At 44.7% G+C, this 12,580-nt stretch overlaps 1 protein-coding gene and 1 pseudogene across 1 annotated transcript; one reads left to right on the top strand and one right to left on the bottom strand.

Annotated features, from left to right (window-relative positions):
- On the top strand, positions 1–1,905 carry LOC142851254 (PRELI domain-containing protein 1, mitochondrial pseudogene; annotated as a pseudogene).
- Positions 1,906–9,329: 7,424 nt separating this feature from the next.
- LOC142849485 (olfactory receptor 52P1-like) lies at positions 9,330–10,277 on the bottom strand. Its single transcript, XM_075971721.1, has one exon. The coding sequence runs from the start codon at positions 10,275–10,277 to the stop codon at positions 9,330–9,332; it is 948 nt and encodes a 315-aa protein (XP_075827836.1).
- Positions 10,278–12,580: the final 2,303 nt, after the last annotated feature.

The raw sequence follows: 12,580 nt of genomic DNA on the forward strand, positions 1-12,580 counted from the left end.
ATGGGTGGGGTAGATGCAAGGGTAAGAGATGAACAGCTGGTTCTCAGGGGGGCAGAGAACTGGGAGATCTGAATATCTAAGGCAGACGAGGAAGCAGGCCCTAATACATAAACTGGAATGCATGAGGTAAGGATGGAAGTCACGGACCTTCGGGATACTATTTGGGAAACTACACTCTTAGACCACAAGAAGGTGGCTTCTTCCAAGACAGCAGCTTGAGAGGAGCCAAGGACACTGTGGAATCTTTTCCATTACTGCTTCCAAACTTTCAGGAGACTGAAGGATTCTCATTCCACTTATGACCTTTCTCTTGATACAAATTATTCAAGTATTTATTGAATAAATATGGATGTTCCTGGTGGAAAAAGCCCATGACAACCCTGCTAGGTAGGATTTTTACTTTATAGCTCTCTAGACAATTGAGACCCCAATGATTATGGTCATTTGTCATTTTCATAAATTGAGAAGAGAGAGAATAAGGACCTTGGGGGCAGGAAGACAGCATGGAGGGCTGTGAATCTGGAATAAAGTTGTGTGACTGGAGAGCTTGCCCTGCTGTATCCCATTCCCCCTGGCCACAGTTGTGTGAATTCTGTGCGTGTCAGTAAGTAGAAGGAGGCTTTTGTGAGCCCCGTGTTGGAAGGTTACAGACACTGTCCTTAGAGGTCAAGAAACAAGGATGAAAAACACAGGTTTAGAAGTCTGGGCTGTGAAAACTATTGCATGGTCAGAATAAATGGGTTTTTCTGCGGGAGCGTGGAAGATAAGACTACTAAAATAAATATAGAAGATGGAGGCCTGGCTTGCAAATTTCCGTTTTCATATACTGTGTCTAGTACTATCCAGCCAACACCATCAGTGAATTTGGTTTGGCCCTCTTCTGCTTCACCTGTAAGTCCAGTAACAAGAAGGTTCTAGACCTGGAGGAAGTCCATTTCACTGAGGGTTTTACCAGTTTTTGTCTGAAACCAGAGCCTCACAAGATGGCATGCATAAGCAGTTAAACAAACAGCAAACAGAGGCTAGAACATTCCCATTCATAAGATCAAAGGAATAGGCAGTCTTATAGTCCTTCATGACGGCCATAGGGACTTGGGTGCAGCAGTGACTGAGCTGCGATCCTGGCGGGCATGCGCCAAACCACGTGCCTCCCACCCTTGGCCTCTTCAACCTGATGCTGCACGGGTGCTGAGCCCATCTGGGTCCGGACGGTGGCGAAGTATTTCCTGGGCCAGAGCGTGCTCTGAAGTTCCTGGGACCAAGTGTTCGCTGCCTTCTGGCAACGATACCCGAATCCCTATAGCAAACATGTCTTAACGGAAGACATAGTACACCAGGAGGTGACCCCTGACCAGAAGCTTCTGTCTCAGAGACTCCTGATCAAGACCAACAGGAATGCCACGTTGGGCAGAGCGACTTTTTCTTGCCAACGTTGTTCACTCGGTTGTGGACCCACAGAACCAGACCATGACCACCTTCACCTGGAACATCAACCACGCTAGGCTGATGGTGGTGGAGGAGCGATGTGTTTACTGTGTGAACTCTGACAACAGCGGCTGAACCGAAATCCGTCGGGAAGCCTGGGTCTCCTCCACCTTATTTGGTGTCTCTCGAGCTGTCCAGGAATTTGGCCTTGCCCAGTTCAAAAGCAATGTGACCAAGACGATGAAGGGCCTTGAGTACATCTTGGCCAAGCTACAAGGGGAGGCTTCTTCCAGAACACTTGTTGAGACAGCCAACGAGGCCAAAGAAAAAGCAAAGGAGACGGCACTGGCAGCTACAGAGAAAGCCAAGGACCTGGCCAACAAGGCCGCCACCAAGCAGCAGCAGCAGCTCGTGTAGCTGCTCCCTTCCTCTCCCTTCTCCTCACTGTACTTGATTATTAAAGATGCGCCTCCAGCCCTCTCTGCTGTCTGGGTGGTGGGTTCGGGTGGTGTCCTGGTCCGCACCTGCAGTACACCCAGCTCAGCGTCTACTGAGCCCAGCCTCCTTTTACCCCATTGGCCAGAAAGGCGCAGTGATTTGTCCAGGGTCAGAAGCAGTACATAGGTGAAGCGGCGGCGACACACACGATAGACTGTGCGCTCCACGATGGCAGGGCTCCTTGTTTTATTCTCTGATGTGTCCCAAGTACCCTGAACAATATTTAGCACATAACAGGCACTCAATAAACACGTAAATTGAAAAAAAAGAAAAAGATTAAAGGAATAGACTTAAGGATCAGACACAGCCTTGTATTAGAAGGACCCTGGACTCTAGTACACTTAAGTGACAACATCTTTGAGCTTGGCAAAGTCTTTTTCTTTTCTTTTTAATTTTTAAAGATTTATTTATCTGTATGAATGCTTTTTAAAATATGTTTTAAAATTGAAATAGAACTGTATCACTTTATCCCCCCTTTTCCTCCATCCCCTCGCAGATAACTGGAATAAGACATGAGTTTTTGCCTGCATATTTGTGTCAGGAGCCATTTCAGGCTTCTCCTTTCTCACGTCTCACAGGGCCTTGAGGTGAAAATCTTGAGACAGGAAAACTTAAAGTTAACTGAGACATTGTATGCTGACCTTGGAGATTCAAGCTTCAGACAGCACCTCAGAGTGTCTTCTTTGTTCACTGCTTATGACTAACAGCAGGTTATAACTAACAGCCACTGACCTTGCAACTGCCCGGCTTAGCTGCCTAGCTACCGAGTCCCTCCTTTCCTTCCCCCCTTCCCCCTTCCTCAGTTGCCCCCTGCCCAAGCTCCTCACTGAGGAGTATATAAGACATAAAACTTGCTTCAATAAAGGGATGCCTTGACAAGGAATACTGCTTGGCGTCTGTTCCCCCCCCCCATGTCTTTCAGATAGTGCCTCTTCAAGACTCTGGAGTAACTTAGGACCTGCTGGGCGGGTCATATTTGTATGTGCATCATGTGTGTGCCTGGTGCCCATGCAGGTCTAAGACCTGGTGCAGTGCCCATGCAGGTCTAAGACCTGGTGCCCATGGAGGTCTAAGATCTGGTGCCCATGGAGGTCTAAGACCTGGTGCCCATGGAGGTCTAAGATCTGGTGCCCATGGAGGTCTAAGACCTGGTGCCCATGGAGGTCTAAGACCTGGTGCCCATGGAGGTCTAAGACCTGGTGCCCATGCAGATCTAAGACCTGGTGCCCATGCAGATCTAAGACCTGGTGCCCATGGAGGTCTAAGACCTGGTGCCCATGGAGGTCTAAGGGAGTGCTGGATGCCTGGAACTGGAGTTTTGGATAGTGTCAGTCACCATGCAAGTGCTGAGAATCAAACCCAGGTCCTCCGTAAGAGCAACACAAGTCCTAAACTGTTGGGTCGTCTCTCACATACCATTGGTGATGTCTCTCAGGGTTCCCTCTCTGTCGATGCAGCCTGACTGTTTTCATGGCTGGTGTGGCATTACAAGCTGGTCGGGATCTAGGATCCCGTACCTCCACAGCTTCATCCACTGTGCAAACACCTCAGCATGTCCCACAGTCTTTACCTTCGCTTTACAAACCAGCTGTAGAATGGCTGAGCCAGGCATAATAAGGACTCCCGAGATGGTCTCTAAAATGCTTTGCTATTAGTTTACCCTGTAGGGATTGTTAGGACGTAATGTCCAGTAACCTTCAGGTTTCAGTGTCAATGAAATGTCCATGCACTGCAGCACGCCTGTAATCCCAACACTCAGGAGGCAGAGGCAGATGGATCTCTGTGAGTTTGAGGCCAACCTGGTTTACAAAAGTGAGTTCCGGGACAGTCAGTATTGTTACACGGAGAAAATCTATCTCAAAAAATAAAAACAAACAAACAAACAAAAATAAAAAATGTCCATGCACATGAATGTAATGCTTCTGTTCTTACTCTGTGTTCTAATCAGACTGCATGGGTATGCGGGAAACACAAGTTCTGCCTCATGCTTCTGTGCAGCCTTCAGCTAACTACAGCACCCTTCTGAGGTGCCATTTTCTTCGATGGAGATACCTTCCTTGCAGAGGTGGAGACTTGACTATATAGAGCACAAGTTCAGCAATAGAGGACTCTTCGATGTGGATTGGGTTATTTGATTAGTGACGTTTTTCCTTCTTACTAGAAACACCATGAGGACAGTTTCTTGACTTAGCCAATCTTATTGTTGAACATGGTTTAGTCTACTGCAAGCCTCTTATGTAATGAAGAAATAAGCAAAAGACTGCATTCCTAGTGTTTTGCAACTGAAGGTAGCATTGATTCAAGTTGCAATTGCCCTTACACCACAATGACGTGGAGATAAAATGGGGTCTATTTGGAGAATATTAAGAAGTACAGGAAATGTAATAATGCTATAACTTAGTGCATATATCCCCTGGGCCCCATAAATCTGAGGCGGTGCCCTTGCCTGCACTCCCAGATCATGTCTAATTTAATTATCCTTTCCTAAAGTTCTAGGAACCCCAAGAGACATCTCCTAGCTTTGAGAGTTGATTTGAGAGTCTTCTAATTCCCTATCACCTGAACCATTAATACAATTTCACAATTCAATTAAACTTAAGAAGAATGTTGACCTACAATTTAGAAGTATTTATGAAGATGACTTTTAACCCTTGCCTAGCAAAGGAGGCTTGCATTGATATTTCCCTTTTATGGAGGAAGAATATTGCTATGTCTGAGAGTTGGGGGAGGAGAGACTTGCCTTCTCACTGCTGTTTATAGTCTTCCTAAAAAGCTCGTGTGTCTGTGTGAGTGTGTGTGTGAATGTGTGTGTGTGAATGTGTGTGTGAGTGTGTGTGTGAGTGTGTGTGTGAATGTGTGTGTGTGTGAGTGTGTGTGTGAGTGTGTGTGTGAATGTGTGTGTGAGTGTGTGTGAATGTGTGTGTGTGAGTGTTTGTGAGTGTGTATGTGTGTGAGTGTGTGAATGTGTGTGTGTGAGTATGTGTGTGAGTGAGTATGTGTGTGTGTGAGTGTGTGTGAGTGTGTGTGTGAGTGTGTGAGTGTGTGTGTGAGTGTGTGTGAGTGTGTGTGTGTGAGTGTGAGTGTGTGTGTGTGAGTGTGTGTGTGTGAGTGTGTGTGTGTGAGTGTGTGTGTGAGTGTGTGTGGAGTGTGTGTGTGAGTGTGTGTGAGTGTGTGTGTGTGTGAGTGTGTGTGTGAGTGTGTGTGAGTGTGTGTGTGAGTGTGTGTGGAGTGTGTGTGTGTGAGTGTGTGTGTGTGTGTGTGTGTGTGTGTAGGCCAGAGGATAACTCAGGCTGTCGTTCCTCTAAGCACTTTATTTACTGAACTATCTCCTTGGCCTCTGGGCTTCTATTTTTAAAGGTTTATAGATGATTTTTCATGCAGGGCCCTACTTCTACTTCCCTTTCTATACACCTTTCTTCACATCATTGGCAGGTATTTATAAGGCATTGAGATGTGGTAATGTAGAAGTGTAATGGCACTTCCCCAAGACTTTAGATTGTTACCATCAGGCATTTGAAATTAATAGGCGCAGATTAGAACCATACTCTAAGCCTTATGAGGGACAATTCCACATTTAATGGTATATTCCACGATTTGGCTCTTTAAGGGAGCGTTGTGCTTCAGCTAGGCTAAGTTTCTGTATCTCCAAAACTGCCAACCATGTCAGGTGTCACTTGTAAAGATGTAAAGCTTAATTTCCTTCCCCTACCTCTCCTCCTTTATTTCCTCCTCTTCCTCCTCCATCCCTTCCCTTCCTCATCTTCCTCCTCCCTCTTTATTGTTACAGGGTCTCATTATGTATCTCAGGTTGCCCCCAAATTAATGATCTTTAGACCCCAATATCTTGAATGCTGGAGCTACAGATATATGTCACTAGGCCTGGCCCTAAGACTCTGTTCTCTTCCCTGAAACCCAGTCATTGTGCTTGACAGCCAGCTGGCTTCATGCATGAGACAATGAAAGATGTTTTACAGTTTGGCAGCTGCCGTTTTTCAAGTTCTCGTTTTTTCCTTTGGGGTCATCCCTCTTTATAAATTAATTTTAATTTATATCATCTTCTTTTCCCATTGGAGAAGATGTGAAACTTGCTAACCTGACTAAGCATTTTTAATTCAGGAGGATGGGTCAGCTTATAAAACCATTTCACTGGGAGAACTGCTTAAGTCAATTTCATCCATCAAGAGAGTAACTAAAGAGGTGGGCAGTGGTGGTGCACACCTTTAATCCCAGCACTCGGGAGGCAGAGGCAGGCAGATCTCTGTGAGTTCGAGGCCAGCCTGGTCTACAAGAGCTAGTTCAGGGACAGGCACCAAAGCTACAGAGAAACCCTGTCTCGAAAAAACAAACAAACAAACAAACAAAAAACCAAAAAAAAAAAAAGAGAGTAACTAAAGCCCAAACATACAAGGTTATACTTCTGAAGGGTCCAATTTATTATGGGATCGGTTGAGAGAGGGATTTCTGTACCTTACCAGTTGGATTATGTAACCACAAGGATCCTAATGGATCTCCAAGCTGAATATATTAGGAAACAAATAATATTCAGTCACTCGCCCTCTTCATTGGAAGCATGCCATGTAGTTAGCATGGACACACTCCAGTCTTCACCTGGAAGCATGCTGTGTGGTTAGCATGGACACACTTCTGTCTTCATCCGCAAGTATTCTGTGTGGTTACATGAACACACTTCTGTCTTCATCCGCAAGTATGCTGTGTGGTTACATGAACACACTTCTGTCTTCATTCAGAAGCATCCTGTGTGGTTAGCATGGACACACTTCTGTCTTTATCTGGAAACATGTTGTGTGGTTATCTGGACACACTTCTGTCTTCATCAGAAGCATGCTGTGTGGTTACATGAACACACTTCTGTTTTCATCAGAAGCATGCTGTGTGGTTAGTATGAACACACTTCTGTCTTCATCCAGAAGCATGTTTGTGGTTACATGAACATATATCTCCCCCACTCCCTACCCCTTAAAGAAGATGGTTTGGTACATACGGCAACTTGATGTGGGATTTCCCTCTGAGTGCTGTGAATATCATTGGTGAATAAAGAAACTGCCTTGGTCTGTTGATAGGGCAGAATTTACGAAGGCAGGGAAAACTAAACTGAATGCTGGGAGAGTCAAGAAGAGGAGGAGGCAGAGTCAAGGAGAAGCCATTTAGCCCCACCAGAGACAGACACTGGGAATTTTACCCGGTAAGCCACAGCCATGTGGCAATACACAGGCTACTAGAAATGGGTTAAATTAAGATATAAGTGTTAGCCAATAAGAAGATGGAGCTAATGGGCCAAGCAGGATTTTAAATAATATAGTTTCTGTGTGATTATTTTGGGTCTGAGATGCTGGGCAGCTGGGAAACAAGCAAGTGGCCTCCTTACAACAGCAACTCAGAAGCAGAGGCCTTGTTAAATTTTTTGGTTTGATTTTCCTCCTGTGAGAAAGCAGTTTTTCTCATGACCCACACCAGGTAAGGATGGGGAAGAATGGAAACGCTGTGCACTCATCATCACCAATTCTTTCCTTGCTATCCTTTCTCGTGGTCAGGTCAGGCTTTCAGCTCCTTAACTCCACTGGCATGACTCATTAATCCAAGCTAAAGTGGGACCGAGTCTCCCTGGGGAAGAGCTCACCAAATGGTTAACCAATACCAGCAGTCAGCCCTGAAAACACGTGCATGCAAATATCATTTACAGACTGGGCAGGTGGTGGACATGTATGTAGGAATATATGTATCAACTGTTCAAGGAAAAGAGGCCAGGAATTGAGCAAGGGGACTGGTATATAGGAAGGTTTGGAGGAAGAAAGGAAAGAAGGAAATTATAATTATATTAATTAAAAAAACATTAAAATAGTTTCCATTTATTGTCTGACATCAGCATTTAACAGTGAATCTCTTTACTCTATAGAACTTTCTTCAAAGATGTGGTCCATTTGCACAATGGAGTTCTACTCAGTGGAAACATAATGACATCTTGAAGCTGGTGGGCAAATGGATGGAGCTAGAAAATATAGTAAGTGAGGTAACCCAGACCCAGAAAGACAATTATCACATGTACTCACTCATAAGTGGTCTTTAAACATAAAGCAAAGAAAACCAGCTTACAAATCATAATCCCAGAAAACCTAGACAACACAGAGGACCTTAAGAGAGACATACATGGATCTAATCGACGTGGGAAGTAGAAAAAGACAAGATCTCCTGAGTAAATTGAGAGCTTGGAGATCATGGAAAAGGGTAGAAGGGGAGAGGAGAAGTGAGGTGAGGAGAAAAATATATAGCTCAATAAAAACAATTAAAAAATGAAGTGCGCCTGGCCTAGGAGTTATTAACAAATCCTAGATATTAAAAAAAAGACTTGAATTTTAAGTAAAAGATATCATTAAGAAAACAAAGCAAGCCAGGCGGTGGTTGCTCATGTTTTTAATTTCAGCACTTGGGAGGCAGAGGCAGGCAGATCTCAGTGAGTCTGAGGACAACCTGGTCTACAAAGAGAGTTCCAGGACAGCCAAGACTGTTACACAGGCAAACTCTGTCTCGAAAAGCCAAAAACCAAGCAAGCAAACAAGCAAATCACAAAATTAGACAAATAGTATGTATGTTTGACAGATAACCTAGACTCAGAGCAAATAGACAAAACAGATAATACTAAGCAAGAATCTCTAAATATGTGCAAAAGACCAAAGTTTTCATAAGAGGAATATTCATGAATTGTCAACATGAGAGAATTTGTTTAACATAATTGGTTACAAGAAAAACTCAACTCAATGCTGCAGTGAATTTCTTTTAGTTTACACTCACTGGAGTGGTTAAAAAAATAATGACACTATCAAAGATGGGCAGGAGAGGGACAACTGGGAACTGCTTGACATCATTGATGAGACTGTAACATGGTACAACTACACTGAGCAAAGCCATCCAGCAGGTTCTGTTAAATACACACCCCCCCTCTTCCTAGCAATTGTAGATTAAGGAATATAGCAGCTTTATTTCCTACCAGCTCAAAGTGGAAAACATCCAGGGGCCCAAGATCAGAGAGTCAAACTGTGGTGGCTTTGCAAACTGTAGTATTTGTCAGCAATAAAAAGGAATTAGCTGGTGGACACAGCAACCCGTGGGTGGGAAGTATTGTTCTTCTCGGTCAGGAGCCACATTTCTCCCATTTAATCAGCGTCCTTTGGAAGAGAGGAGAGATGGTAGACAGTGAGATTTCCAGGGAAGCCACTATCAGTTTGGAAGCTGTATCTTCCTGTAGGCAAATCTTCCTGAGCATTGTGACCCTATCAGTGAATGATTCCTCCTCCACATATGCGATCTCCACATTAAAATAAGGATTCCATTGAGTGTGGGCTTCTGCCTTCCACCCTGTTGGCAGCTGGGTCTGGGGTGGGGTTGAAGCATCATGACTGGACAGGACCCCTCTTCAGTAGTCGGAACGCTCCGTCTCTGATCTGCTTGGTTTTCATCCCATAGATGATGGGGTTCAGCATGGGTGGCACGACCAGGTAGAGGTCAGCCAGGAGGATGTGGACATGCCTGGGCACATGCTGGCCAAAGCGCTGTGTATAGAATGAGAAGAGCCCTGGGGTGTAGAAGAGAAGGATGACACCCAGGTGGGAGCCACAGGTGCCGAAGGTCTTAGCTCTGGCCTCTTTGGAGGAGAGGCCCAGCACAGCCCGGAGGATGAGCGCATAGGATATGGCAATACAAATGGAGTCAGTTCCTACTACTAGTGTGGCTGCAGTGATGCCATATATGTTGTTTGGTTGTGTGCCGCCACAAGCCAGCTTCACCACAGCCATGTGCTCACAGTAGGAGTGTGCCACCACTCGGCCACAGTAGCTCAGCCTTGCCAGTAGGCAAGTAAGTGGGGTCATGAGCCCCAAGCCACGAAGCAGAGCAATAGCCCCTAACTTGCTCACTGACTCCAGGGACAGCAATGACCCATAGTGCAGCGGCCGACAGATGGCCAAGTAGCGGTCAAAGGCCATTGATAGCAAGATCCCAGACTCTACAGCTGAGAAGCCATGGATAAAGAACATTTGGGCAGCACAGGCCCCAAAGGCAATCTCAGCAGCATTTGCCCAAAAGAGTGCAAGGAGCTTGGGCACAGTGGAGGTGCAGAGCACCAGGTCAATGGTGGACAGCATGCACAGGAACAGGTACATGGGTTGGTGCAGTGACGGCTCAGAGTGCACCACCAGCAGGACCGCCATGTTGCCAAGCACTGCCAGGGCGTACATGGAGCAGAAAGGAAATGCAATCCAGAAGTGGGATGACTCCAGGCCAGGAATTCCCATAAGCAGGAAGGAGCTTGGATTCTGATGGCTGTGGTTTGTGTATTGCATGGTCAGGCATAAGACCAGCATGTATGGAAGATCTCACTGCTTTGACCTAAGCTCTATGAAGCCTTAAGAGATAAGATCATCTTTCTGCTCTAGCTGAATGGCAGCAGAAACATTTGAGTTAAGATCCTGGAATTGTGTCAGGTGTCCTATGCAGCTGTAGGTAGAACCAGGTGAAGCGATGCAGAATGGGTAGCGGCAGCTGTCAAGCTGATTTATGATTTGTTGAGTGTCATAATAAATGATTTGTTGAGACCATTGACAGATAATTGCTTGCAAATATATTCTATAATAAAATGTTAAGTTATGTAAAAGCATGAGATGTGAATTTTAATATCAACAATATACAATACCCATAAGAGCATCTGGGATGAGAAGATTTGTAGGACCCTGGGAAATAACAAAGCAGGAGATGGGTTAGTATCAGCAAGGTTCAAAGGACACCCTTCTCATTTCTGTGTGATTTAATGTCTGGTCTGTGGGGCGGGGTGAGGGGGCATGGCTATAGAACCAACACATGGGAAATTCAGAGCTAGAGATGTTTACATAGTTGTCTCTGCCTATGAACCTTTAAAATTCTCTAGTACTATTTTCTTCAAATGCATTGGCTGTGTGACAACACACAGGTGATGTTAGCACAGGGTCAGTTGGAGTGAATGGGAGCTTCAGATATGGTTCCTTTTTGAGATGTGAAGATTATTATTGAAGGAAGTAAATGGAGGGTAAAGACATTTTGTTGGGGCGGGGGGAGATTCCAAGCTCCTAAGTCTATCACAACTCATGCATGAGGACTGAAACTTCAGTTTTGACCAGATGAAGGACTACATCTCTTGTAGCCTCTGTGGATAGAAGATTTTCTGGCTCCAATTTAGTAAGATCCTGGAATTATGTCAGGTGTCCTATGCAGCTGTAGGTAGAACCAGGTGAAGCGATGCAGAATGGGTAGCAGCAGCTGTCAAGCTGATTTATGATTTGTTGAGTGTCATAATAAATGATTTGTTGAGACCATTGACAGATAATTGCTTGCAAATATATTCTATAATAAAATGTTAAGTTATGTAAAAGCATGAGATGTGAATTTTAATATCAACAATATACAATACCCATAAGCAAACAGAGTTAAACTTTGTCCAAGACAACGCTGGGCTTTGATGAATCTCTATTCCACACTGTCTGCCTCACACACTCCTCTGATCTCCCTCCATCTACATACATCTTCTCACTTTTTTATACATGAACCATCAATATTTGAGAATTTAAGAGAGTGGGGAGATCAAGTGAAAAATATGGGAAGAGGACAGTAGGGGAGAGATGCTGATGAAAATGAAACCGAGAAGAGAATCAAAGCCAGAATTCACATGGAGAGAAGTGCTCATAACAAGATGGTCCCGAGCATGTCCTGGTTGCATGTCCATCAGCATTTACAGGGACTCCTGTCTTCTGATTTAGTGACCTCTAGGCTGGGGGCTGAGCAGCATGCTTGCTGAGCCCATTCAAGGTGAAGGTGGTACCAGACACTTTTACGGCATTTTCCTATATCTCTATATCTCCTAGCCATCTTTTTATTCTCTAGTGTTTTTTTTTCCTGATTCATCTGCAACCTGCAGTCTACCAAACATATCCCAGCCACTTCCAAATAACTCTCTCAAAATAGCAAGTAGTTTCTCATCCATTCACCTTGTTTGAATCATGTTAGCATTTGCTATAGGACAGACCTTACTTAAAACATATAAGAATAGGTGCCCAGATGCCACGAACAGAGCTAAGTTTTGAGGTAAGGAACAGGTTTTTCACCTCTTTTGAGCATATGAAAACCCTTTGCCAGAATTCATCACTCCTTGATGAAAGACCAAGATCATTGCAGTTCAAATCCTGGCAGAAACTCACTAGCTGTGTGGATTCAATGATCTCACCTACACTCTGCTCACCTGCTTCCCTGTGACCTGGAGAGGCTGATCCATACATTACAGGACACTGTTGATTGACAGAGAAGGTCTTTATCCAAAGAGCCAGGAATATCTCAGCGAGAAATGATCTTAGTGGCACCCGGGTCTGTGGTCAGCTTACCGTATGTCTAATGCAGAAGTGAGCTTACAGACAGACTTACCAGGTACGAGAAGAGGGTGATCGTGGAGTTCAGGTCCTGTGGGGCTTAGAGCTTCAGTATTTATCCTGTCATTAGGGCTCTAGGTATGAGCAGAAACTCCCTGGTGATAAGGACAGTAAAGAGACCTCTGGGATGCTGCAGAGAAGCATCAAATTGAAGCTTTGAAATTTACTTTGTTTGAGGAGGGAAGAATGTCTTA

Source organism: Microtus pennsylvanicus, chromosome 5 (genome assembly GCF_037038515.1).
Source record: "Microtus pennsylvanicus isolate mMicPen1 chromosome 5, mMicPen1.hap1, whole genome shotgun sequence".
Classification (NCBI taxonomy): domain Eukaryota; kingdom Metazoa; phylum Chordata; class Mammalia; order Rodentia; family Cricetidae; genus Microtus; species Microtus pennsylvanicus.

Bases quoted from the DNA above. Each gene is read 5' to 3' on its own strand.
- LOC142849485 (XM_075971721.1), bottom strand. From the start codon at position 10,277: ATGCAATACACAAACCACAGCCATCAGAATCCAAGCTCCTTCCTGCTT.